We start from the raw sequence: 25,674 nt of genomic DNA on the forward strand, positions 1-25,674 counted from the left end.
GTGAATAGCAATGGCGTATGTCCAAAAGCTTACATCAAGTCATGCACTCCCATTGCACACATTTTTCAAAGATAATATGAACTCAAGTGTCACGATCTGTAACGGATTACAGGACGTGCCGAACTGTAACTTACACTGGGCTGCAGGTCAAGAACAAAAAGTTATTGTTTCTTTCTTTTGAGCCTGCGAGCTCACGTAAAACCAGGGTCAAGTTTAAGAGATATGCTCGTTTTTCCTTTTATATGTATTTTGTTGCCCCGGGGCTCCCTTCTGTTTGTAATTAATTATATTTTAATACAAGTGTACTTAAAGATAAAGATAAAAGAAAAAGCTAAGTAAATTATTTTAGTAAAAGGGCAGTTATATAAATCAAACCACCAGTCTTGTTATTTCATTGTTATTCACCTCGATCCACATAGACTCCTAGAGTTCCTAGTAGATTATATGTAATTTCCTTTGTACGACGTCTGGGCACCTCTGTGGTAATTATTGTTGTTGTTTTGTTATCTGGGCTGACGCTTCCAAGGCCTTATTTTTTACTTATTCATGTTTTGAGTGTTTACCTGCAGCCCAGCGTACGTTCCAAAAAATTATGATAAACGGCACAGAACCCTACATTCTAAGATCTGAGACAATTTACCGTACATTTTAACTGTAGGGGGAAAAAAGCACCATTATAAGACTCTTTCCTGGACTAAACTGCATGATATTGTTGATACTTTCTTGTTTCTGCTGTTATAATGTGGGCATGTAAGTAAAATAAAGGATAATAAAGATGAACTACGCAAGTTCTGCAGTACGTGTAGGTATTTATATTGAGAACGCATATGCGTGTAGCTTGTTTAAATGAACACGAGCAGAAGTACAGTGTATACTTAAGGAAGTCCTAGCCTGTAATTTTTTTTCCGTGGGGCAATTTTAAAAGTTTCTGGAGTATGCCGAGTTCGGATTTTGTACGGAAAAACCAGGCCTTAACATGGATGTTCTGTCGTCCACGCCAATGAGGAAAGATTGGGCATTGGGTAATGCGCTTAACGCAATTTCAATTTAAAATCCCATTAATTAAAGACAAAGAAAACGTGATTGCCTTGTCGCGTATGTACAACCCTGTGGATGGCAGCTATGAAGAGGAAAAGAACATAGAGAGTGAGAGGGAAAGGATTAAAGAAAAGAGCATACATGAAGAAAAGGAAGAAGTGAAGGAGGAAGAAGATCATGATCGCGAACTATTACAAGAAACTGAAGGGCGCCATGTATTAGGTGAATTTCCTGAAGCCTTCATTGATCTGCGAAAGTGGCAAAAGGATCCTTATATTCAATATGTGTATGCTCGTGGCCAGACATCGGGGAGTGAAGAATTTGAGGTTCAGCAAGAAAAACTTTTTTTTTGGGTTAAGGATCGTAAGAAAAGGATTTTATCTTTGAAAGATTTGTGCAATGGGAGTGCATGACTTGATGTAAGCTTTTGGACATACGCCATTTCTAAACACTTTTTCTGTAGAAGAAAACTAAAAAATACCCAAAAGACAAAAAAAAAAATTAAGCAAACAATTGCCGTTGTCAACAGGATATAAACACCATAATATTCCATATTGTTGACCATATTCCTGTTATGGAATATTATGTGGTTTTTATATCCTGTTGACAACAGAAATGTTTTGCTTCATTTTTTTTTGTCTTTTGGGTATTTTTTAGTTTTCTTCTACAGAAAAAGTGCTTAGCAATGGTGTATGTCCAAAAGCTTACATCAAGTCAAGAAAAGGATTATTGTGCCAGAGGGGGTTAAACATATGTTAATTCGTTATTTTCACGACACTGTTATTGGAGGTCATGGAGCACCTGAAAACATCTTAGAGATGATCTCTGAGAAGTTTTATTGGCCAAAAATTAGAAAGGAAATAGAAGAATATGTAAAAAAAAATGCTTGCCAGTTGGCTTAACAGCTGTATAAAAGCAAAGTACGGCACATTGCGGTGGAAAAAATACAGACACCTTGGGAATGAGTGTTTATAGAGGTGTTTGGGCCTACTCCACAATCCTTACTGCGACATAATTGTGTGCTAATCTTACTTTAAGAAGATTTGTTGCGCACCTGTCAAGCTTTGCAATTCTACGTCTTAATTTTGATACCATGATACCAGGTTTTCTAAATAAAATTTTAAAAAAGGCAGTATTTCATTAGTTTTGGCATGCCGATTAGAAACCAAAATTTAAAAATCCACATTAATCTGCTGCATTACAAAAAAAATTATAAGGAATAAAGAAGTCCCGAATTTTTTCAATAAAATCATTTAATTGTAGCATCATTTCATTAAATGATTGTATAATTTTTTATTTAAGATTATATAGTTGTTTAATATACTATTTAGAATACCTTCAAATTTTTTTTTAAATGACACATTATTCATTTCAAATTTAAAAGGCTAGTAGCAGTTTTGGAAGCAATTTGTACCATGCATTGTTTGTAAATATTATTAACTATTGTTGTGTAGAAACTGCAACCGACATTAGTCTGGCTGAAACTAAATAAAAAAAATTGGTTGTCTGTAAAGTCTGTTAACAGACGATAGTTTAACGTGCCAACGTTATAACAAAACATTGATGAAATTATGCATACTTAATGAATAAAATTGAATCATTTTTTTGAACTATCACAATTTTGGATGAATACAAAGAAAGAGTGAGATGAAATATATATTTTAATTGATAAATTTACTTTTATTTGCACTCATTAATTCAAATATGTTTTATTACTTTAACGAAGAGATTATTTTAACTATAACTTTTATACATGTTTGCTATTTAACTTCTACCAATCTGTGTTATTCTGTTAAGGACAGGACTACGATAAGAAAAGTAGGAAACGAATGGGAGTGTTTCAAGTTTAACGTGCCTCGAAAAAAGTCAAATCGATGGTTGTTCCAATTGAGTGGAAGAGAGATAGATGCGGCGCAAGCGTACAATGAGCGTAACGGGACAAAGCGCAACGGGACAATGTGCGTGCAGCCGGCGTTCATCGATTTATTAGACGTTGTCACGTCAAAATAAATTTTGGTTTACGACTGTCGTTATTCCGCGATCATGAACAATGACCGACGTGTACATATTGAGAGCAGGGGTGAGATGGCGGAGTGATATGCGCTCACCGGGGCAGTCGACGAAGTGCCAGAAGCGGGCGCGGCAGAAGTCTGCCTCTGTGTTCTTGAAGCCGCCGGGCATACACGAGCCCGTGCCTCCAGACAGTGGCCCGTCGTCACACCAGCCGCACGCGGGCTCCTGTATGCAGTCGGCGCAGGTCAGGTGCCCCTGGCACCACGACTCCCCTGCAACACTCCCGTGCATCAGTGCTGCCGTGTCTGCCTACCACACAGGGGCTTGTATCAGGGTCTGTTTTTAGGTTCTGAAGGATTGGTAACCTCGGAACCTTGATGATGTTCCGTTACTTGCGAGATGCGTCTACACAGAGAAAAAGGTTTGTTTGAATCAAAAAAATATTTGTTTATATATGGCGAAATTGGTGGAACAAAATATTTTGTTAGTTTAACCAAACTCGGTAAGTAGCAAAAAATAATTTGTTACACCGAACCAAATATATATTTGAGTTGACATAATCATTTTGTCGGGGCAACAGAATCTTTCCTACCACAAAATATTTGTCTGAATTAACAAAATATATTTATTTCGCCATATATAAACAAATATTTTGTTGAGGCAAACAAACCTTTCTCTCAGTGTAAGTAAGCATGTTTCAAGTGGTCCCATCACTCCCGTGCTGCGGTGATACTCTTGTCAGATCCATAGCCTCCTACTATAACCGCAAGTTAATTCACCATTTTCCCATTTTCCCCACCGTATACTTCTTAATCTTTCTCCGCCTTAATCCAGTTCATCCATCTCTAATTAACCTTATATCTACTAGACATTGAATCTCAATTCCATTTGTAGGTAGGGTCCAAAGTAACAAAGCCCACTACAATGTTTTCATAAGGCTATGGTCGTGTGCTAAAACTCAACACTATGGCATGATTAAAATTTTTGAGTACTTACTTGGTACCTAGGTCGTTAGAGCTTTACAATATTTTTGGAGGTCCCATCCCCTAAAGCCTCTGTGCATACACATGCGACATAGACAATACCTTACAAAGTCAAATCCAGTATTGGTGCATCGGCCAGCTCTGGACATTTGAGGCTTTATCCGTGCAATGTACCAGAAACATTTCATAAACCTTCATCAACCTATCTTTACACTCCAATGTAATGTGTACATGTCACTTCTGAGCTAGGAGGGTCCGTATAGCCATTCATATGTGGCTGTATCCAGCCCTAGTCCCTATGTCACACACAATGTGTCATAAAATTTACAGAGACTTTAAATTTATTTTTAAAATGTCACAGGAACGTCTCAGGAACCTCTATGATTTGTGCTTTAAAGTCATGTATCTGGAGTTTTAGCAAACCTAAGCCCCAATGAGCACAATACGTATAAAAAATGGGGTGTGGCTGTGTCATGGACACGCCGTGTGTTGTACGTATACGTAACAGGTAAAATTTGCTATACAAAATATAAAATAACGCTATTTTTATGTATGTTATAATCATGTTTGAACACTAAGAAGTCGCGTATAGGCCGACATTATACATTTTTATTATATTTATTTTAACACCATATAAATATTCACTGTAACTGTTTTACACTAATGCTTTATATGTGCAATCGATAGGTTTTGACGAGAGCTGACTATTTAAACCCAAACTAACGTAGTAGCTTCTCCGAGTCAAAAGTTACACTAAATGGAAATCTCGAAACGCAGTGAAATGGCCTAAAAATGGCGGCGCTCCCCCCTCCACCACGCACGATGTGTCAGAGTCCTCAGCTTAACCAATTATTTGATCCTTCAGCTATCCAGTGGTGTAATTAATTTTTGGATGCAGATGATATATATGCAGCTGCAACACCAAACTGTATCCCCAGATTTTGTTATTATTCGTTTTTTTAATTGCCTCCCACTGTGGAAGCAATTTTAAAGACGTATTCACGTGTTTTATCTGGCCTCTTGTCAAGTCTTCTAACTGGACTCTTGTCAAGTATTTGAACGGACATCTTGTCAAGTGTTTTAACTGACCTGTTGTCAAGTCTTCTAACTACTAGACTGTTGTCAAGTATATTTGAACTGGCCCCTTGTAACACACCCTCACTACGGAAGCAGAGACGTGATCGCGTCAGAAGAGCGTGTTTCAAGGAACACGTCGGCACTCTGGACGAGTGTCGAGACTGACAGTGACAGGGTAGGGGGGGCACCCACCTGTAGCCGGACAGCGGGTCGCCTCGCGCGCCCACAGCAGGCACTGGCCGTACGGGTACGAGATCACCTCCGCCTCCGGGTCCACGCAGCGGCCGTCGCTCTCGCACCAGAGGCAGCCGTCCTGCGTGCAGTCGGCGCAGTTGTCGCGGCTGTCGCACGGCGCCGGACACGACTCCGCGCTCTGCGTCACCACGTCACCACGTCACCACGTCACCACGTCACCACGACACCACGTCACCACGTCACCACGTCACCACGTCACCACGACACCTCGTCACCACATCACCACGTCACCATGTCACCACGTCACCACTCTAGGATTTCAGAGCAGCCGGAGAAAAACATGTCTTAAAATTTCTAAATTTGTGTTTAATCTACTCACACTACACATAACATCCAACCACCAGATTTTATGATTCTACAAGAAATTTATTAATTATTTTAAAATGTTTCATTGGTTTCAGAAACAATCAATTTTGTTGGCAATATGAATGTGGCAGACAACTGTTTATTCGGCGGGGGGCACTTGTCCGCGGTGCCCCCCCCCCCTCCCCCCTTGGATCCGCCACAGACTCACACGACCAGCATGCTCTTGTTTCCTGGTTCACGGTTTGACGGTAGTTATTCTCTCACCTTATCACAATCAGGGACTGTCCCAGCACTTAAACAAAAAATCAATAGGTCAAAGCATGGCACCCCACATTCGATTACTGGCCCTGGACCAAGGATCGGAGACGTTTCCACAAACACCCCCCTCCCCCAAATTTTACAGTCACATGCTACATTAGAATCACATGGTTATTTCTTGCCTACACTCTTTTTTGGAATGTTATTTAACCTGAAAATACAGGGTATAATTATGGTTGCTATTTTATAAGTCCAAACTAAGCTTTATTTATAAAATTGTTTTACTTTAAAATGACCACAGCGAGCATGTATATGTATTTCACACACTGAGATAAGCCCAGGACCTGGATCCAAGGGTCCACCCAGTCCCACCCTTGTGGGGGCCATGGGTCGAAGTCTCATAAAGGAGCTTTATTGATGAAAGAAAATCTGCCAGTCATGCATAGTGCGTAGACCAGTGTTGCTCAAACTAATTTTGAGTAGGGTGCCTTTGATATCCTACGAATAATAAGAGGCAAACTAAGTACAAATTTCTGAGAAATATGTAAAAAAAAATTAATCAAACCAGAACCCAAAGATAAAATAATACGTTAAAAAATGAAAAATACCATAAATTTATTGATTCTTTTATTCATAGGAAACATGGGACTAATGATAACTTCAGATGTCACATCATAATAATAATATCTTATCAGAAACAGTGGTATCAATAAAACTGTACTATCAAAGTTAGGTATTATATTTATTATTATATCTATAAACACTTCATCCAGAATACCACAGACCACATCCGGGAAGCGTGAATATGGCCACCTGGTTGCCCTGGCTAACGATTTGACTAATGATTATCTTAGTTGCTGTCATGCGTGTGATACGCTGTAAACCGTGTCGCTTTTATCACACAGCACGAAATCACCTTAGAGAGAACGGTACACAGAGATTTCAGCAAAAAGTGCCAAGTAATGTAGCCAATATAAGGTGAGTTGTATGTACAGGTATTACCTACCTATCACTGTCAAACCAAGATACTAACATAACGAGAGTGGTATGAACAGGTTTTCGCCGTTAGTGCCCAGCCATGCAGCTACTTAAGGAAAGCAGTATGTACAGAATTTATATCTTAATAGCCAGCCATGTCACTTATCTAAGGAGAACAATATGTTCATAATTTAGCTATTACTTCCCAGCTATGCCACTTACCTAAGGAGAGAAGTCTTTACATAATTTAGCTATTACTGCCCAGCAATCAAGTTATTTAAACAGAGAGGTATGTACATGATGTAGCTATCACTGCCCAGCCATTCAGCCAACACTAGGGGAGAGGTGTGTACAGGATGTAGCCATTATTGCCCAGTCATGCAGCCGACACACGGAGAGCGGTATGTACAGGTCGTAGCCATCACTGCCCAGCCATGCAGCCGACACAAGGAGAGCGGTGTGTACAGGTCGTAGCCATCATTGCCCAGCCATGCAGGTGACACAAGGAGAGCGGCGTGTACAGGTCGTAGCCATCACTACCCAGCCATGCAGGCGACACAAGGAGAGCGGTGTGTACAGGTCGTAGCCATCACTACCCAGCCATGCAGGCGACACAAGGAGAGCGGTGTGTACAGGTCGTAGCCATCACTGCCCAGCCATGCAGGCGACACAAGGAGAGCGGTGTGTACAGGTCGTAGCCATCACTGCCCAGCCATGCAGGCGACACAAGAAGAGAAGTGTGTACAGGTCGTAGCCATCACTGCCCAGCCATGCAGGCGACACGAGGAGAGAGGTGTGTACAGGTCGTAGCCATCACTGCCCAGCCATGCAGGCGAAACGAGGAGAGAGGTGTGTACAGGATGCAGCTACACTGCCCAGCCATGCAGCCGACACAAGGAGAGCGGTGTGTACAGGTCGTAGCCATCACTGCCCAGCCATGCAGGCGACACAAGGAGAGCGGTGTGTACAGGTCGTAGCCATCACTGCCCAGCCATGCAGGCGACACGAGGAGAGAGGTGTGTACAGGATGCAGCTACACTGCCCAGCCATGCAGCCGACACAAGGAGAGCGGTGTGTACAGGTCGTAGCCATCACTGCCCAGCCATGCAGGCGACACGAGGAGAGAGGTGTGTACAGGATGCAGCTACACTGCCCAGCCATGCAGCCGACACAAGGAGAGCGGTGTGTACAGGTCGTAGCCATCACTGCCCAGCCATGCAGGCGACACAAGGAGAGCGGTGTGTACAGGTCGTAGCCATCACTGCCCAGCCATGCAGGTGACACGAGGAGAGAGGTGTGTACAGGATGCAGCTACACTGCCCAGCCATGCAGCCGACACAAGGAGAGCGGTGTGTACAGGTCGTAGCCATCACTGCCCAGCCATGCAGGCGACACGAGGAGAGAGGTGTGTACAGGATGCAGCTACACTGCCCAGTCATGCAGCCGACACAAGGAGAGCGGTATGTACAGGATGAAGCCATCACTGCCCAGCCATGCAGGCGACACGAGGAGAGCGGTGTGTACAGGTCGTAGCCATCACTACCCAGCCATGCAGGCGACACAAGGAGAGTGGTGTGTACAGGTCGTAGCCATCACTGCCCAGCCATGCAGGCGACACGAGGAGAGAGGTGTGTACAGGATGCAGCTACACTGCCCAGCCATGCAGCCGACACAAGGAGAGCGGTGTGTACAGGTCGTAGCCATCACTGCCCAGCCATGCAGGCGACACGAGGAGAGCGGTGAGTACAGGTCGTAGCCATCACTGCCCAGTCATGCAGCCGACACAAGGAGAGCGGTGTGTACAGGATGTAGCTATCACTGCCCAGCCATGCAGGCGACACAAGAAAAGCGGTGTGTACAGGATGTGGCCATCACTGCCCAGCCATGCAGGCGACACGAGGAGAGCGGTGTGTACAGGTCGTAGCCATCACTACCCAGCCATGCAGGCGACACAAGGAGAGCGGTATGTATAGGATGAAGTCATCACTACCCAGCCATGCAGGCAACACAAGGAGAGCGGTATGTACATGATGTAGCCATCACTGCACAGCCATGCAGCCGACACAAGGAGAGCGGTATGTACAGGATGAAGCCATCACTGCCCAGACATGCAGGCGTCACAAGGAGAGCGGTCACTCACAGGCACGGCATCGTCCACGGAGCGGTTGAAGTCGCGGCAGATTGTCTCGTCCCACACGCAGCCCACGGCCGCCACGCAGGAGCGGCAGGTGTCGTGGCGCGCGCACAGCGCCTTCTCGCGGTCCACGCACTTGTCGCTCGCTGTCCTCGCCATCTGCACACACGTGCTGCTGTCGGTCACTGGACCTCATTCCAACAAGTGTCTCGGTTGATGGGACTTTCTTACTGAGAAATGAACCAAAAAAGTTACTGTGTGTTCCATCCGGCAACTTCAAAATTGTCTTAACTTGCCACCCCTACTAAGGCACCATTTTGGTATTCCAACCCAGGTACTACAACGTTGGATGAGTACACCGGTCAAGTCAGTCTGTGAGTGCATGTCTGGTGACTATCTTGTAATTCTCATTCTAACAAGTGTTCTCGGTGTATGGGACATTCGTACTGAAGTTACTGAGTGTTTCATCCAGCAACTTCAACACTATCATCACTGGCTACCCCTACCAAAGGCACTATTTTGGGATTGCAAACCAGGACCTACATCATTAGAGCCTGTGAATGCATGTCTGGTGACTATCTTGTAATTCTCATTCTAACAAGTGTTCTCGGTGTATGGGACATTCGTACTGAAGTTACTGAGTTTTTCATCCAGCAACTTCAACACTATCTTCACTGGCCACCACTACCAAAGGCACCAATTTGGGATTCCAATCCAGTACCTACAATGCTGGATGAGTACACCAGTCAAGTCAGCCTGTGATTGCACGTTTGGTGACTATCTTGTTATTCACCACACGCATAGTAAAATTTTTCTATTTGTATGTGAATCCAAAGAGCATGTTATAAGAATTTTCACCCTCCCTCGAAATGTTGAAAATTCAAATATATGATTAATATAATGAGTCCTTGTACTCGATTACAAAAATATAGAATCTATTAAGTGGTGCGGTTATGCAAAATGTACAACACTCCAAATTCTTTTGCGACAAGGTGATTCCATAATGTCCACAGCATGAAGGTCCAGAGACCATAAAATACTTTGTCTAAACCCTGGAGTGACTTTTTCACACGTGATAAATTCACGACCCGGTCAGGGATCGAACCCGGAACTTCTGGCCTACCAATTAGGATCCAGACATGTTGGCCAAACGACCAATCTTTACATCCATCCTTATCGATCAGTACAGTGCTATTACTGTGTAACGGCCCAAATGTTTTTGCTTAATAGTTCTATCCTTTAGCTGGTGAAAACAAAGGGTCCCAGTTTGGTTTCCTAGCGAGGTGGCAAATTTTTTTTCCAGGGTTCAGGACTGGGTGTTGGGTTGTCCCTTTGTCAAAATACTGCAGAAAGCATAAGCATGCCACTGCAGTATCGTCTCGACTTTTGTGCCCTATGGAGATGGCTAGAAATAAAAAAAAAGAGCAGCCTTCAGCCAGTGGTTAGTTTCTTTTGATCATTTCTACTGGACCGGAAACCGGCGAGCGTGAAATAACGCCTTGGAAGTCATATATACCACGCTAGCCCGTGATTTCAGTAAAATTTTTATATCGAGGAATATAGTTCACAGATGAAGTGGTGTTCTGCTAGTTGAGCAGTTTTCTGCACATGCGCTTAAAGAGTATATTGTTGTAGTATTGTTGCTTTCCTGGTGGTATGAACATTCGGATCGGCTTTCAACAGTCATTTCTATGAATAACTACGAGAGCCTATTCCATATGAAAACTTGTTGGGACAAGATGTTTCAAACTTACTTTGCCGGAGACATTTATGAGGGTGCACTTGCCCGAGTCGAGCCAGGCGCAGTGGAAGGACGTGGACGTGCAGGAGAGACAGTCGGGTTGCCTGGAACACACTTCCTCGCCCACGGCAGACACCGCCGACTCGTTGTACCTGCAGTACCTGCCGACCACAGCCAGCCACTCACGATCCTTGCCGACAGACACGAATCAAGTTTTTTTTAATCTCAGCCCAGCTTATCTATGTTCGCCATTGTTTCCTCAAAACCACTTCGGTCAAATACAGGAATATTTCGGTTTTCGGAGTCGCGACACGGGTGCTTATGCTGAGGCCCGGTCAGAGGTGATGGAATGAGAAAGGAGCATGGAGTATGTATGGGATAAATGTGTAGTTGTAACTAGGGTACCCCCACGCAAACCATGTTTCCAACTCGGGAAACATTGGTTTGTTAACACGATGGGAATAGAACCCAGATCACAACTCGACGACTGTGACCCCGATGTCTGTATACTCCTCGTGGTTGTCGGGAGACATTGGTTTTTTACCATGATGGTAATAGAACTCAGATCACAACTTGATGAACATGACATACTCCTCGTGGTTGTCGGGAGACATTGGTTTGTTACCATGATGGTAATATAACCCATATCACAACTCGATGACCGTGGCATACTCCTCGTGGTTGTCGGGAGACATTGGTTTGTTACCATGATGGTAATATAACCCAGATCACAACTCGATGACCGTGGCATACTCCTCGTGGTTGTCGGGAGACATTGGTTTGTTACCATGATGGTAATAGAACCCAGATCACAACTCAATGACCGTGGCATACTCCTCGTGGTTGTCGAGAGACATTGGTTTGTTACCACGATGGGAATATAACCCAGATCACAACTCGACGACCATAGCCCCGACGTCTGCATACTCCTCGTGGTTGTCGGAAGACGAGGCCTCGACGGGACTCACCGGTGCTCCTGGTCCTCGGAGGAGTCTCGCACCGGGTCGGGTCTGGCCCGAGGTCGCTCGGGCAGGCTGTCCACAGACTGGCAGGCCAGTCGCTCGTGGTTCCACACGCACTTGACGCCGAGTTGCGAGTCCACGCAGTCGCCTATCGTGTCCATCGTCTCGCAGGAGCCGGGGATGAACCTGCCGACGTGCAACCACTAGGAGCTCACTTTACCAACTAGCAGTACTGTTAGTGGTACTTATAGACCTGTTATATTGGCATCCTACTATGGCAATTACGAAGTTACAAGAAACTATGTAGTCGATTATTGAAAATATACATTTATATAAGTAAGCTGAAGAAATGTGCAATTTTCCTCGCAATTGACAAAGTGCAAATGATTTTAATCTATTATTATACATTAGAAACATATTGACAAAAGCAAGAAGTTTTTTAAGTAGGAAATACAAGGTAAGCTAAAAATAAATAACTTATTTTAAGGGAATGTAAGATAGTAGGTATCATTGATTCAGAACATTGGTAAAAGTTGCCAGTATTGTGGATTAGGTCCTTCAGCAGCTCAGTTCGTTGCTCGCGTTAGAGAGCTGCTGTCCCACGCATTCTTCGTTTTTTTTCTTTTGTGAAGTGTTCACTCTGTTGTGCTGACGGGTTCGCCACAGTTCAGGGGAATATGTTTTCAGCCGGGAAGAGAGATGGTTGGATCATGCCGGTGAGATTTAGTTGATAGTATTTGTTGTAACCACGATGAGTATAGGAAATGTGTTAAGCAAACTGGGCATAGATTCCGTGTAAGGCCTCTACCCCTACCGCGATGTGCCGAGCCGCGAGCGGACATAGGTTCTACCCTCGGGTAGAATAGACCTTACAGTGACATAGACCTTTTCAGGGTTGATTATGCAGAATTTATGGGAATTTAATCGGAATGTCTTTGGAAATATAATTATTTGCACCATATGAAGGACCCCGTGAATATCAACAAGAAGTTTGTCAGACGGTAGCAAGTGCATAAATTACAACCCCCTCCCTCCACTTCCATTAAAACCTCCCCCCTCCCTTCCGGCTCATCTTTATTTACCAGTAGCTACAGAGCATTCCTTATACTACAACCTGTGGTCCATTTTAACACTGGTGGTGCAGAACATCCATCGACCACTCTATCAGAGAAAATTGCTCAAGTAAAATCGGACCATTACATAACTATGCTCATTAGTGTAGAGTAACAATAAAGAGCTTTTGTTTAATATACCAACATAACTTTAAAATTCAGCTGGTGCACATAATGACATGTGTAGTATGAAATAGTAATTTGATTTATTACCTTTTGTCATGCTCCAGGAATAAAATACCAAAAATTTTACTAGATTGAAAACTGAGATATTTTAAGTATTTCAAGGATTAAAAACTCCAAAGTATGCCAAGTGTGTACATAAAAACCAACGATATCACAGTTATACTGAAGAACAATGATTGGTCTACAATACTGGAGCCATGCATATTTTTACTGCACTCTAAATGTGAGGTCTATTGTCTTATCAGTGGAAATTATTGGACTTTTGATAAATATTGACTGTGTGAGCAAGCCAGATAAAAAAAATGTTGAGGCCAACACTGAAAATGGCCGCTGTGATATCAGAGCGGTCGGTCATTCACCCCCATCCCCATTCGACACTCCAACTTCAGGCCCAGCACCGCCATTTACATACTACTCCACTGATTTGGGTCTCAACAACTGAGTCTTGTTTTTGAGTTCGGACTTAGCACCAGTAGTGATGAGGAAGGAAGGGACTGCCTTCGGATGAGCGGTGTACGAAGGTAACTCGCTCGATAACTGACATACATAACTCGCCCTGCGAGTTGGCACTCTGCCACGGGGTAATCTGCACACAAAAAAAACGCTCATGGATTTGGGTACAGTTAGGGTGTCAGAATAGCACCTCGTACTTTAAAAGACTCGCCGACACTGTGATACATTTTACTCGTCAAGCGAGTAGTGTGAGAAAGCGAGTAAACCAAGAGAGTTGGTGCAGAAAGGGGCTAAGTACATCAAGGCGACATGGCAGGCTGGTCAAGGCCAGGCCGGGCACAGCATCGACAATAACCGACAATCAACGAGTTTTGTGTTGATGCATGCAGTAGACTGCTGTGTCCCTTCGGCCATGTTGACACGGTGCTGATAGTGTTGGTTGCTACATTTACAAAGTAAGACAGTTGTGAAAGAGTTTGCAGAGAGGTGGAGACTAAACGCACTCGTTCGGGGGTCACGAGAGGAGAATCATGGCCAGTCATTCGTCCAAGTGTTCGAGTCCACCAGAGGGACTTCTGGAGGGGGAGACTGAAATGCTGCCCCTTGGAAGGGCAGCCCTTCAGGATTTTTCTGGCAATGGTTTGTTTGTACAGCGACTGGAAGGGCAGCCCATCCAATTTCTGAAAACATGTTTCTTTAAGTGTTTAAATAATCCTGAAAACTTGCCCCTTGGAAGGGCAGTCCATCAGGATTTTTCTGACAGTGGTGTTTTTGAAAGATTGTCTGAATTGTTGCACCTTGGATGGGCAGCCCTTCAGGATTTTTCTGACAGTGATTAGTTTGTAAAGTGACCTAACCTAACCTAACCTAACCTAACCTAAACTAACCACTGTCAGAAAAATCCTGAAGGGCTACCCATCCAAGGGGCAACAATTCAGCTCCCCCTTCTCGAGTAGCTCCTGATGGCTGTTCGCACCAACAAAGCACGAGTGGAGCGCTGTGGGACGAGGAGTGTGCTACTCGGCGGGCGAGTGGACGCACGTAAACGACTCGCCCGAAGAACCGGGATTAGACGTCTCCCACAGGACTTTGAGGCGAGCGACCACTTTTGAAAATTTCATAATTTTGGAAGGGTGCTTAGGATCGAAGCAATTTGTAAAAGACAAATATGCAAATAAATTTTTTTTATTTTTTTTAAGTGGCTCTTGGACAACGTTGATTTCAGTAGCTGTCTTGTATCTAAAAAAAATTTGATCTGGTGTATTTATTTCGGAGACAATTATAAACTGAGTTATTGGTCTTAAACCAAGGTTAATGTGGAAATATGTTTTCATTGATGTGCCTCCCAAGAACAAGTCATATGAGTTGTACTGAACATTGACACTCATCCAGCAAAATAGCCAGTTTTCTTTTAGACAGCCCTTGGCTGCGGCTCAAGCTAAATATTTACCAGTAATTTTTGTTTGTGCGACTATTTTTTTAATTTTTATAAATTTTTTATTTTATTTTATTCTAATTATTAATTTCACTGTTTGTCAACAGTATTTGTGATTGCACATATGAACAAGAGAACATGTGTAGTTTCAAATACCTAATGTGAATTTTGTGTGATTTAATAGTTAATAAATATGACTACATCAGCATAGTATTTTGTGTTTTTTTTCCAGTTATAATCCATTGTTGTTCACATAAGGAGGCAACAAAATAATTCCAAAGCATTACATTTTTTTTTCAAAAAAAGTGTGTTTCTGGAAGTAATGTTGTGAATAAATGCACTCATGAAGGTTTTTTGACACTGGACTGTGAGGTCATCGATTGTGTACGATCGTCGATTATGAAGACACATTGGGCAGCAGCTAGTGCAAGTTTCGTGCGCGAAGGACTTCTTAGTGTTCAAACACGATTATAACACACATGAAATAGCATATAGGTAGAGACTGGAAAACATTCGCGGGTTCAATTTCCTCCAGGATGGACTCCACTATCCTCTGCACACTCGGGCAAATGCCAACTGTTCATTGGCTGTTGACTTGCGAGTCGTCTCGACTGGGCGGCCTGTGATTCGACACTTCTGTGAGTGAGGGTCTCATAATTGGCCTTCATTACTCCAGATTAACAGTGACACAATGGCAGAAGCAGCACTAAGGTACAGTAGCGGATCCAGTGGGGGGGCTAAGGAGCTCAAGCCCCCTCCAAAAGCATCTGGGTCCACTATTGTTTTAGTGATTGCCTTGATAAAGCCTAGCCTCAGCTGGGTCAACTCCCCTCCCAAACCAAAATCTTGGATCCGCCACTGCTAAGGTATGATTATTTTAATTGTAGCATGTCACGAATGAATACGCGAAATTTTCAGGTCTCTACGTATAGGAAATGTTCCCCGTTGCGTACGCGTGAAAACGACACAGCGTACCTGAGCAGGTCAGACATGATGCGACCGTTGTAGCCGGCGAACACGACCAGCGAGCGCGCGAAGGCGACGGCGGAGTGACCGAAGCGCGCCAGGTCGGAGCGAGCAGGCTTGGATCGCACGGGCAGACGACCCCAGCTGTCGCACAGCACGTCGTAGCTCAGCACGGCCGGACTGAGGCAGCTGCTGGCCGGCGCGGCGGTGCGGCCGTTCCCGCCGTGAGCCAGCAGCATGCCGCCCGACGTGAAGGTGGCCGCGTGCAGGTACAGGGCCAGTGGTGCCGGGTGCAGCAGTCTCCTGGGGACACGCCACCAGATGCTCGGAGCAGAGTCCAGGTGCAGCCCCAGTGGTCACTTGAGGGATGGCATGGGTGATAGCAAACTCTTTCACAGAGTCAAACATTATCCGGGAATTACCTCAATTAAAGAAAAAGTTAAGAGCCGAACATGAATTAGAATATATATATTTTTTTGTTGTTGTGTAGAAATTGCACAGGGTATTTAACACATGTAGCTCTACTTAAAAATAGATCATGTTCTTACATTTAGAATTTTTTTGTGTTATGCCTATCTGATTGGAAATTTAATATTCGGTTTGGGACTTTTGATGGAGACTCAAGCCACTATCGATTGCAAAGTGGTGCTAAGTGCAAGAAAGTACGTACAAGAATTTTTAAAGTAAAACCCATAATAACTCCTGTAAGAGAAAACATATGTGAAACAAAAAATTAATATTTTTTAGATTTAACTACCCAGAAAGTAGGTAAATGCAATTCAATGTATTAAAAAAATTTTAACTTCTGGATGAACAACCAATCAAATGTGTACCCCCAAAGCTAAGATGCAGTGGCGTAGCAGGCGGGTGGCAGGGATGGCCCCCGCCAGGGGCGCCGGAGCAGGAGGGGGAGGGGTGTGCTGTGGCGATGGTTTCGCGGTTACTGAACGCTCCCCCTCTCTGTTTTAATCCTAGTGGGGTCGCCATTTTAAAGTCTGGCCAGGGGCGCAAGTCACCTTAGCTACGCCACTGCTAAGATGTATCGAGAGATAATTACAGAGCTTGGGGTGGCACATTCCCGTTCACCGACCTTGCGTTCCACTTCCACGGCATGGCTCCCCCAGATGCCGGTGAGGCGACGGGGGGGACTCACCAGGTGCGCTCCCTGGGCTCGTAGGAGAAGAGCTCGTTGGAAGGCTGCAGCCCGGCGCGCCGGTACCCGCCCAGCACGTACACCAGGCCCGACAGCTCGTCCCAGCTGCTGGTGTGGCCGTAGCTGCCGCTCACCGGGTAGTCGTAGGTGTCCACCGCCTTCCACGTGCGGTTCCCTGCGGACAGCCGTGCGGTGCCATCTGTCGGCTGGGCCCGTGACTACTGGCGTAGAGAAACTTATCCGCCGCACTCCGTGTGACATGCGGTGCCATCTGTCGGCTGGGCCCGTGACTACTAGCAAAGAGAAACTTGGACGCCACGCTCCGTGCGATGTGTGGTGTCATCTGTCGGCTGGGCCCGTGACTACCGGCAAAGAGAAACTTGTACGCCGCGCTCCGTGCGACATGCGGTGCCATCTGTCGGCTGGGCCCGTGACTACTAGCAAAGAGAAACTTGGACGCCGCGCTCCGTTCGACGTGTGGTGTCATCTGTCGGCTGGGCCCGTGACTACTGGCAAAGAGAAGCTTGGACGCCACGCTCCGTGCGATGTGTGGTGTCATCTGTCGGCTGGGCCCGTGACTACCGGCAAAGAGAAACTTGTACGCCGCGCTCCGTGCGACATGCGGTGCCATCTGTCGGCTGGGCCCGTGACTACTAGCAAAGAGAAACTTGGACGCCGCGCTCCGTTCGACGTGTGGTGTCATCTGTCGGCTGGGCCCGTGACTACTGGCAAAGAGAAGCTTGGACGCCACGCTCCGTGCGATGTGTGGTGTCATCTGTCGGCTGGGCCCGTGACTACCGGCAAAGAGAAACTTGTACGCCGCGCTCCGTGCGACATGCGGTGCCATCTGTCGGCTGGGCCCGTGACTACTAGCAAAGAGAAACTTGGACGCCGCGCTCCGTTCGACGTGTGGTGTCATCTGTCGGCTGGGCCCGTGACTACTGGCAAAGAGAAGCTTGGACGCCACGCTCCGTGCGACATGCGGTGCCATCTGTCGGCTGGGCCCGTGACTACCGGCAAAGAGAAACTTGTACGCCGCGCTCCGTGCGACGTGTGGTGTCATCTGTCGGCTGGGCCCGTGACTACTGGCAAAGAGAAGCTTGGACGCCACGCTCCGTGCGATGTGTGGTGTCATCTGTCGGCTGGGCCCGTGACTACCGGCAAAGAGAAACTTGTACGCCGCGCTCCGTGCGACATGCGGTGCCATCTGTCGGCTGGGCCCGTGACTACCGGCAAAGAGAAACTTGTACACCGCGCTCCGTGCGACATGCGGTACCATCTGTCGGCTGGGCCCGTGACTACCGGCAGAGAAACTTTGAAGTGAGCTTCAAGCCCAAAGTGTTTTATTATTTGTTTTCAGTAAGTAGTTTACTGTCACAGGAAATATACATAAAATAGCGCCCAGTATGTGAGGCTACACTTTAATACAACGTGAACCATTGGCTCTTTCATTTTACACATAAATAATCAGGAAAAATGAAAAAAATACTGGTTTTCTAAAACCTCGTTTTTATCTTATCTATGGGATGGGGTGGATGGTTTCTGTTCAGTTTATACATTTTTGTACATTACATGTGACAACTAAGTACATATAAACAATAAACGAATGATTACATCTCAAAAATAAACATGGTATATAAACATGCGGATAAAAATTAAGAATTAATTATGTTTCTTACGTTTATAATGTTAACGACTAAATGCTTAGAAATAGTAATTTAAACTGCGTGAGGAACACTTTAAGCTGTTTTGTAATTTTAAATATTACTATTTATATAAAATTAGTAATAGATGCCCATTTACTCGTTTGCAACACCACAATAACATGTGGCTACCAAAATAAAGTTAGTTAATTTTCACTAGTTTGTTTGCCTGATAATAGCATGTGCAATATTTCTCACAATCAATATAGATACGTTTGTAATATATAATGAAAGCTGCTATCTAGCGGATGGTCCCAGAACTATTTTAAAAAATTGGTTTACAGTCTCAGCAATTAGATTAGTATTTAAAAAAACATACATAAATATAATCGGAGACAAGAATTATATGAAAATAAATTTTAGTGTTAGTAAATATTTCTGTTAATATTTGACGCCGCCGTCAGTGCTCCCTCTGAGAGCACAGGCCGTTATGTGTCCTCAACACCTGATAAGTGCCGCGCCCCGAACGTGCCCGCGCGCGCAACGTAGTGCAGTGCCCCGAACGGCATGACGTCATTCACGGCCTCCTACGTGTGCAAAGCGCCCGGCCGGGTGTGGCACTGCGCAAGGGTATTGTTTCTCAGGCATTTTATAATATAAACAAAAACTAAGAAATCTAAACCATTCAATAATTAATGTTAATTAAATGATCATATGTTAAAAGGGTATAATTCACAAAACTGGCCGAAGTCACCTTCCCGCGCTCCGCAGTTTTCCCGCGGAATTTCCCCCCTCCCTGGCCCCGGCGGCCAGGGAGGTTAGGCAGTCGCCATCCAGCACTCGCCCGGGCCGGCAGCCCACGCACGGGGAGCCTTCAATTTTCGCGCCAACACCATATAACTTCAATAGGTAAATATAGTCCAAACGTTTTATATCAGCTCCCCGGTCGGCCCAAATCGGCCGTTAGCAACCACGCGCGGTCTTTTAATAATATGTGTATCCCATCAGGGATTTTTATAGTTTACGTAAGCAATTAGGTGACCTGTCGTGGCACCTGCGCCTCACGCGTTAACGTCCCACCACGGGACATAGTTCTTTGCCCACGCAGGGCGGCACTGCGCCGAACGCGACCAGAACTTTCGGACGAGTATTCACCTGGGACGTGCCACGGCCACATGTGTGATATCGCTCCAGATTCCACCGTGTCCGTGCCCAGCTTAACGTGGCCCAGCCACCCCGCGGACTATCCGCGCATGCATATTCTCCTGTGCGGGACTAATCGCAGTAATTCAGTGTAACGTGTTTTAATAAGTAAATCATTCTCCTGTGCGGACTAACCACAGTAATCTAGTGTCATGTATTGCCTTAATTAATTTGCGGGACCGATCGTCCACACACGTCACGCCACGTCCGTGTACTCTCGCAGAGACCCTAGCAGGTTCAGGTGCGCGGAGCTTAGGTCGACGGTGAAGCGGCCAGTCACGTGAACGTGTGATCTGTAGAGTGTGCTACGTAATAAATCACCAAAAGAACTCGTGTGTTTCATTAGCAAGGCGTCCTGGGAGGCCATAACAGCCCGGGGAGTCCTTTGTCGCCGCATCCCTGCCTACTGCCACGAGGCCAGGAACCCCCCCTTGAGATTCAAAATTAACCTACCAGCTTAAATTTACGTAAATTCAGTTTAGGCAACGGGGACGGCGTCATATTTAACAATAATATAATCATGTATGTACAAAGTACTGTAGGTAAAAGTAAAACAGCGAAAAAAGAATATCAAAGGAAAAGATGTTTACTAGTGTCTACTTGTCGGAATTTGAAAGATTTTTTTCCGAAGTCTCTATTGTGGGGGCCCTCCGTTTGTGGAGGCCCCGGGGCTTTCGCCCCGGTTGCCCTCCCCTAAATCCGGCCCTGAAAGAGGGAGATGTGGGAATATGTGGTGGTTGGGGTTGTGGTTGTGGTTCACTATAGCATGCACTGAACTTCTGACCTACGATTCATTCAGGTCTTCACCACTGGAACCCATATCTGGTTTGCACCAGATAAGTAACACAATTACTAGAACACTTCTCGAAGAGATCTTACCAAAGTGGAATTCCTGCACGGTGTTGATGATGCCGTATTGTGGAGAGTAGCCGAAAAACACCACCATGTACTCTTTGAACACGACGTTGGCCGAATGTCCCACCAGAGCTATTGGACCTGCGAATTTTGACAGAGATGCAACTAATTTCAAACTTTTGAACAATATAAAACACATCTCCAAAATATTTTACCGTGTTCAACATGGAACTTCACTTATGCATCTTAGTGTAGGTTTATATCGATTTCCCTAACAATTTAAAAAAATGTTTTAAACAATGTACGCAGATTATAGTAATTTCCATGTGGTATGACTTTTCTTTAGTAGGCATTGGATCAGCTATATCCGTTCATCGGTTGCCTATTTCGTAGTAGATATTAATGAGTCGCAATAAAGTTGTAGGCTAACTTCTATGCTAAGATATTTGTCTAACTTCTCTGTTGTATAAAGAGTCCTTTAATATTGTAAGTCGCATTATAGTTTACAATTTTTAATGAAAAAAATAGAAAAAAAAAATCTCGGGACAACACTATCACTTGTCCATAATTCTTTTCATATCTATATCTCCTGTTTGGTCTCTAGTTGTTACCAGCCACTTTAAGTGCTGAATTTCCTGTCCTTCAAAACATTAGCTATGCAGCCTGGGGCCTTTTCACTCAATACGTACTTTCTGAATTTGAACATCATTTTCAAATCATCAGAAATAACTGCAATATCAAAATTAATTGTTGTGTGTATTAAGCTAAAGTGTTTGTTGTGCTCATGATAATTTTTTTAATGTGTTTATATATTGTAAGTTGATAATTGTATTTAAAAAATGGTATTTTTGAATTTTATGTATACATTATTAATGTTTGTATGGCCAAAAAAATATTGGCAGATTTTTTTTAGTTACGCCATTTTGAATTTTTATATTACATTCTTCTTTTGTGGTCACTTCATTTTTTGCTGCTAAAATTATCGTTAAATATCTCAGATGTACTCTATATAAATATATAATTTTTATCAAAATATTTTTTATCGTTTCATACTCAGAATGATTCGTGTAGGGTTAAACAAAATCAAAGGGCGTGTTGGTGGACCAATCTAGAAGTTACACATTGAGCACAAAGACTCGAGGGATCCAAATATTTTTTTTGACGTGGCAACGTCTAATAAATCGATGAACGCCGGCTGCACGCACGAACAAGATGGATGACTCATCGTCCCGTTACGCTCATTGTACGCTTGCGCCGCATCTATCTCTCTTACACTCGATTGGAACAACCATCGATTTGACTTTTTCTAGACACATCAAACTTGAAACACTCCCATTCGTTTCCTACTTTTCCTATCATCGTCCTATCCTTAACAGAATAGCACAGATTGGAAGAAGTTAAATATCAAACATGTATAAAAGTTATAGTTAAAATAATCTGTTCGTTAAAGTAATAAACATATTTTGAATTAATGAGTGCAATTAAGAGTAAATTTATCAATTAAATTGTAGATTTCATTTCACTCCTTCTTTGTATCCATACAAAATAGTGATGATTCAATAAAAATGATTCAATTTTGATTCATAAAAGTTTGCAATCATTTCATCAATGTTTCGTTACGACGTTGTCACGTTGAAATATCGTCCGTGAACCGACTTCACGGACAACAGATATTGTTGTTGTTCGGTGTGTGAGGGGTGGGTACTCTGACCTGGGGGGTGACGCGAGGATGGCGTGGAGCGGCGACTCACCGCACGCGGCGGCCGGCGCGCAGTCGGGCGGAGTCACCGTGACGTTCTCCCAGGCCCTGGAGGTGAGGTCGAGCGCCCACAGCTCCGAGGTCACGCCGCCCTTCTCCAGCGTGCCGCCGTACACGTAGATCACGTTCTGCGAGCACACGCGCGCGCGCGACCACGCCTCGCCTCCGGACACCTCGCTGGACTGCCGTCCGTTCTGTCTTGTCGCGTCTCGTGTCGGAAAAGGGGACGCACCACAACGCCGGAATACCACAACGCCGAACGTACAGTGACGCCGAAAAAAAAAAAATGGCATTGCAGGACCGCCACAAAGGTTACGTTAGGTGATGTTGGGTTAGGTTTGGCTAGTCTAGGTTACGTTAACACACACACACACAAATACATTCAGTTGTTTTTTTTCATTTTGCTCCTGTGCGCCCCCCCCCCCCCTCCCCGCAGCAACATTTTCCGGCGTTACTGTATTTCGGCGTTGTGGTACACAGCAGTTTTCTAGCTGTCGGCGTTGCGGTCAATTTGGCATTCGGCGCTATGGTATTCGGCGTTATTTTACGTTCGGCATTGTGGTAACGACCCGTCAAAACCCACGTCGACAATAACGCACGGCACTGGTCGCTACTACGTTTTAAAATCAAATAAAAATCATCGCTTTAACACGACCGAAGTTGAACAAACTGTTTACAAAAATTTTGAAAAAAAAAAAAAAATGGGGTGTGGCTGTGTCACGGACACGGCCGTGTGTTGTACGTGAATACGTGTACGTTAACAGGTAATATTTTTATTTTATTTTAACAGTACATAAATATTCACTGAATCTATTTTACACTAATGTGTTATACATGCTATCGATAGATTTTGACGAGAGCTGACGATTGACTTTCAAACGAACGTCGTAGCTTCTCCGAGTCAAAAGTTGTACTAAATGGAAATCTCGAAACGCTGCAAAATGACGTTAAAATGGCGGCGCTTCCCCCTCCACCGCGCGCGATGCGTCACAGTCCTCACTTAACGTAACGGATTCTTTGATCCTTTAACTATCCAGTGATGTAATTAAATTTTTGGATGGAGATGATAGATATGTAGCTGCATAGCCGAACTCTATCCCACGAATTTTGTTGTCATTCGTTTTTTTTTTTTAATTGCCTCCCACTGTGGAAGCAATTTTAAAGACGTATTCACGTCAAAAATAATATGGTACTACGTACATAAACATAACAGCGTGATTTTTATCCATTCTGTTGTTTCTTGTAAAAACCACATCAACAGATACATCGTAGTGCTCGTCATTATGTTTTAAATTAAGTTAAAAAAATATCACTTTAACACGTCCGAACTAAAACAAATAGTTACAAAAGTTTGGAAAAAAACATTATCACTTAATTTGTGTACATATAAAAGCAGCCTTATTTTATATATTCAATACGTGAGTTTGTATATCATAGGTTTATGAATGGGATTATTGTAGTTTTGTGAAAATGTGTCGGTGCAAGTTTAGAATGTGATAACTGTTTGTTCATCTGTCACAATCATACATGATCAAGGTAGATTCATTAAAACTGGCCCATTCAAACGAATATGTCATTTGTAGACGGCACCTAGCAATAAGCGTTAACTAACGCCAGTTTCATTTCAGTTACACATTAAAAAGTCAGTCAGGGAGAAATAACAGGGAAAAAAATTCTACATAATATACGTTAGTTCAGCTGCAAGGAGGCTTATTTGCTTATAAAAATAAAAAAATTTATAAGTAACCAAACAGAAGTTAATAATTATTCATACAAACTTGAAATTTAATTTAAACACGCTGATGTATTTGATGGACTGATTTCATTCGTAAGTTCTCAGTAAAGTTTAGTGTGGTGTTCTCACATCGTGTATGACAGCAGTGTGGCCGTATCTGGGTGCTGGGGTCTGATTAGTCTTCAGCCTTCTCCATATGTTCCCTGAAACACACAGCACATATTATTTTTATAACATTTTTATCTTAGAGGATTTTCAAAACACTTCCCTGTACTAGAAAACTAAACAGATGATGATTGTTTAGTTAACTATCCTAAATATACCAAATTGTACACCAAATGTAATACCTGTGACAGGTGTACTCAGAAGTCAGAATATAGAGGAGGGGTGTCTAAAGTATCACAAAATCTGATCACACCGCTTATTTAAGTGGCAGGTGTGAAAGTGTCTTATTTTTTTTATTAAATACTTAGTTGGTACTCGCTACTAAATTTACATACGCCAAAGTGACAAATGGAACTTTACAGCAAGCCAAATTGGAAATTGCTATTTATAATTCACATTTAATGAACACTTCATATCAAAATTTATTTTTAAATGTCAATAGAAATATTTAAAAGGCTGATTACAGCGCCCATAATTCAGAACACTGTTTTTTTGTGATTCTTTTTTTTATACTACCTATGTTACGTAACGAGGCCTACACTCGCTATGCGTACTTGAAAGATTTAATTGGAATTCCCCAAGTAATGTAAGTGAACCAAAATGTAAAACACCCTATTGCGGCATGTCGCAGCCAATGTGCACGAAAAGTGCGCAGTTGCCTTGCGCAGGTTTGACGTCAAGCCGGCAGCTGGTATAAGTAGAAGTACTGGGTTCACCAGTACTTTTTCAGTTTCAGGTGCTGACTGGCAGCGGAGTAAGTTGTCAGTGCGTGCAGCCACTCACCACCAGGGGAGCTCTAGTCCCTGGACACTAGAACCAGCCCTGGGTAAGCTACAAAGCATACCACGAGTCCAAGTGCCCCACCCCCCGCATGGTGGACTCTTATATACTCTGTCCAACTCTTCATCCAGACCATCATCTGTCTCCTGTATTCTTCTACACTTGATGCATGCAAATTTGCACCCTGCATGACAGTGCCCAGGGTTTTCCTCTGTGTCTACGCAGGCTCTACCTGGGCCCAACCTATCTCTAGTTATAGTCTAAATTTATGAGTGAGGGGAGTTGGCCATGGCTGGCCAATCACCTCCTAGCACACGATTCATGCGACCCTCTTCCTGCATGGTTGATTCCAGCATGACTAGGCGTATAGGCTTCGGCCTGAGACGCACTTAGGTCCCTCCCCTAACCCGGACCCCTCCCTATTAACACTTAGTTTTTAGTTAGGTTAAAAAAGAATTTTCTGTTGGCAGGAACAGCAGAGCTC

The 25,674-nt window shown here is 44.0% G+C and overlaps 1 protein-coding gene across 3 annotated transcripts in view; it reads right to left on the reverse strand.

The window, feature by feature from the left end:
- Positions 1–25,674, reverse strand: part of LOC134540693 (attractin-like protein 1) — an 84,546-nt gene that overhangs the window by 16,371 nt on the left and 42,501 nt on the right. For all 3 annotated transcript variants that reach the window (XM_063383569.1, XM_063383570.1, XM_063383571.1), the window contains 10 exons: positions 24,375–24,448; positions 22,503–22,638; positions 20,776–20,892; positions 17,051–17,225; positions 15,907–16,200; positions 11,752–11,931; positions 10,797–10,944; positions 9,049–9,201; positions 5,304–5,484; positions 3,147–3,323 (listed from right to left, as the gene is read on the reverse strand). In XM_063383569.1, the coding sequence (XP_063239639.1) occupies positions 3,147–3,323; positions 5,304–5,484; positions 9,049–9,201; positions 10,797–10,944; positions 11,752–11,931; positions 15,907–16,200; positions 17,051–17,225; positions 20,776–20,892; positions 22,503–22,638; positions 24,375–24,448 (1,635 nt within the window). The remainder of the gene's footprint in view (positions 1–3,146; positions 3,324–5,303; positions 5,485–9,048; positions 9,202–10,796; positions 10,945–11,751; positions 11,932–15,906; positions 16,201–17,050; positions 17,226–20,775; positions 20,893–22,502; positions 22,639–24,374; positions 24,449–25,674) is intronic.

This window comes from Bacillus rossius, chromosome 17, assembly GCF_032445375.1.
Source record: "Bacillus rossius redtenbacheri isolate Brsri chromosome 17, Brsri_v3, whole genome shotgun sequence".
In the NCBI taxonomy this organism is placed as follows: domain Eukaryota; kingdom Metazoa; phylum Arthropoda; class Insecta; order Phasmatodea; family Bacillidae; genus Bacillus; species Bacillus rossius.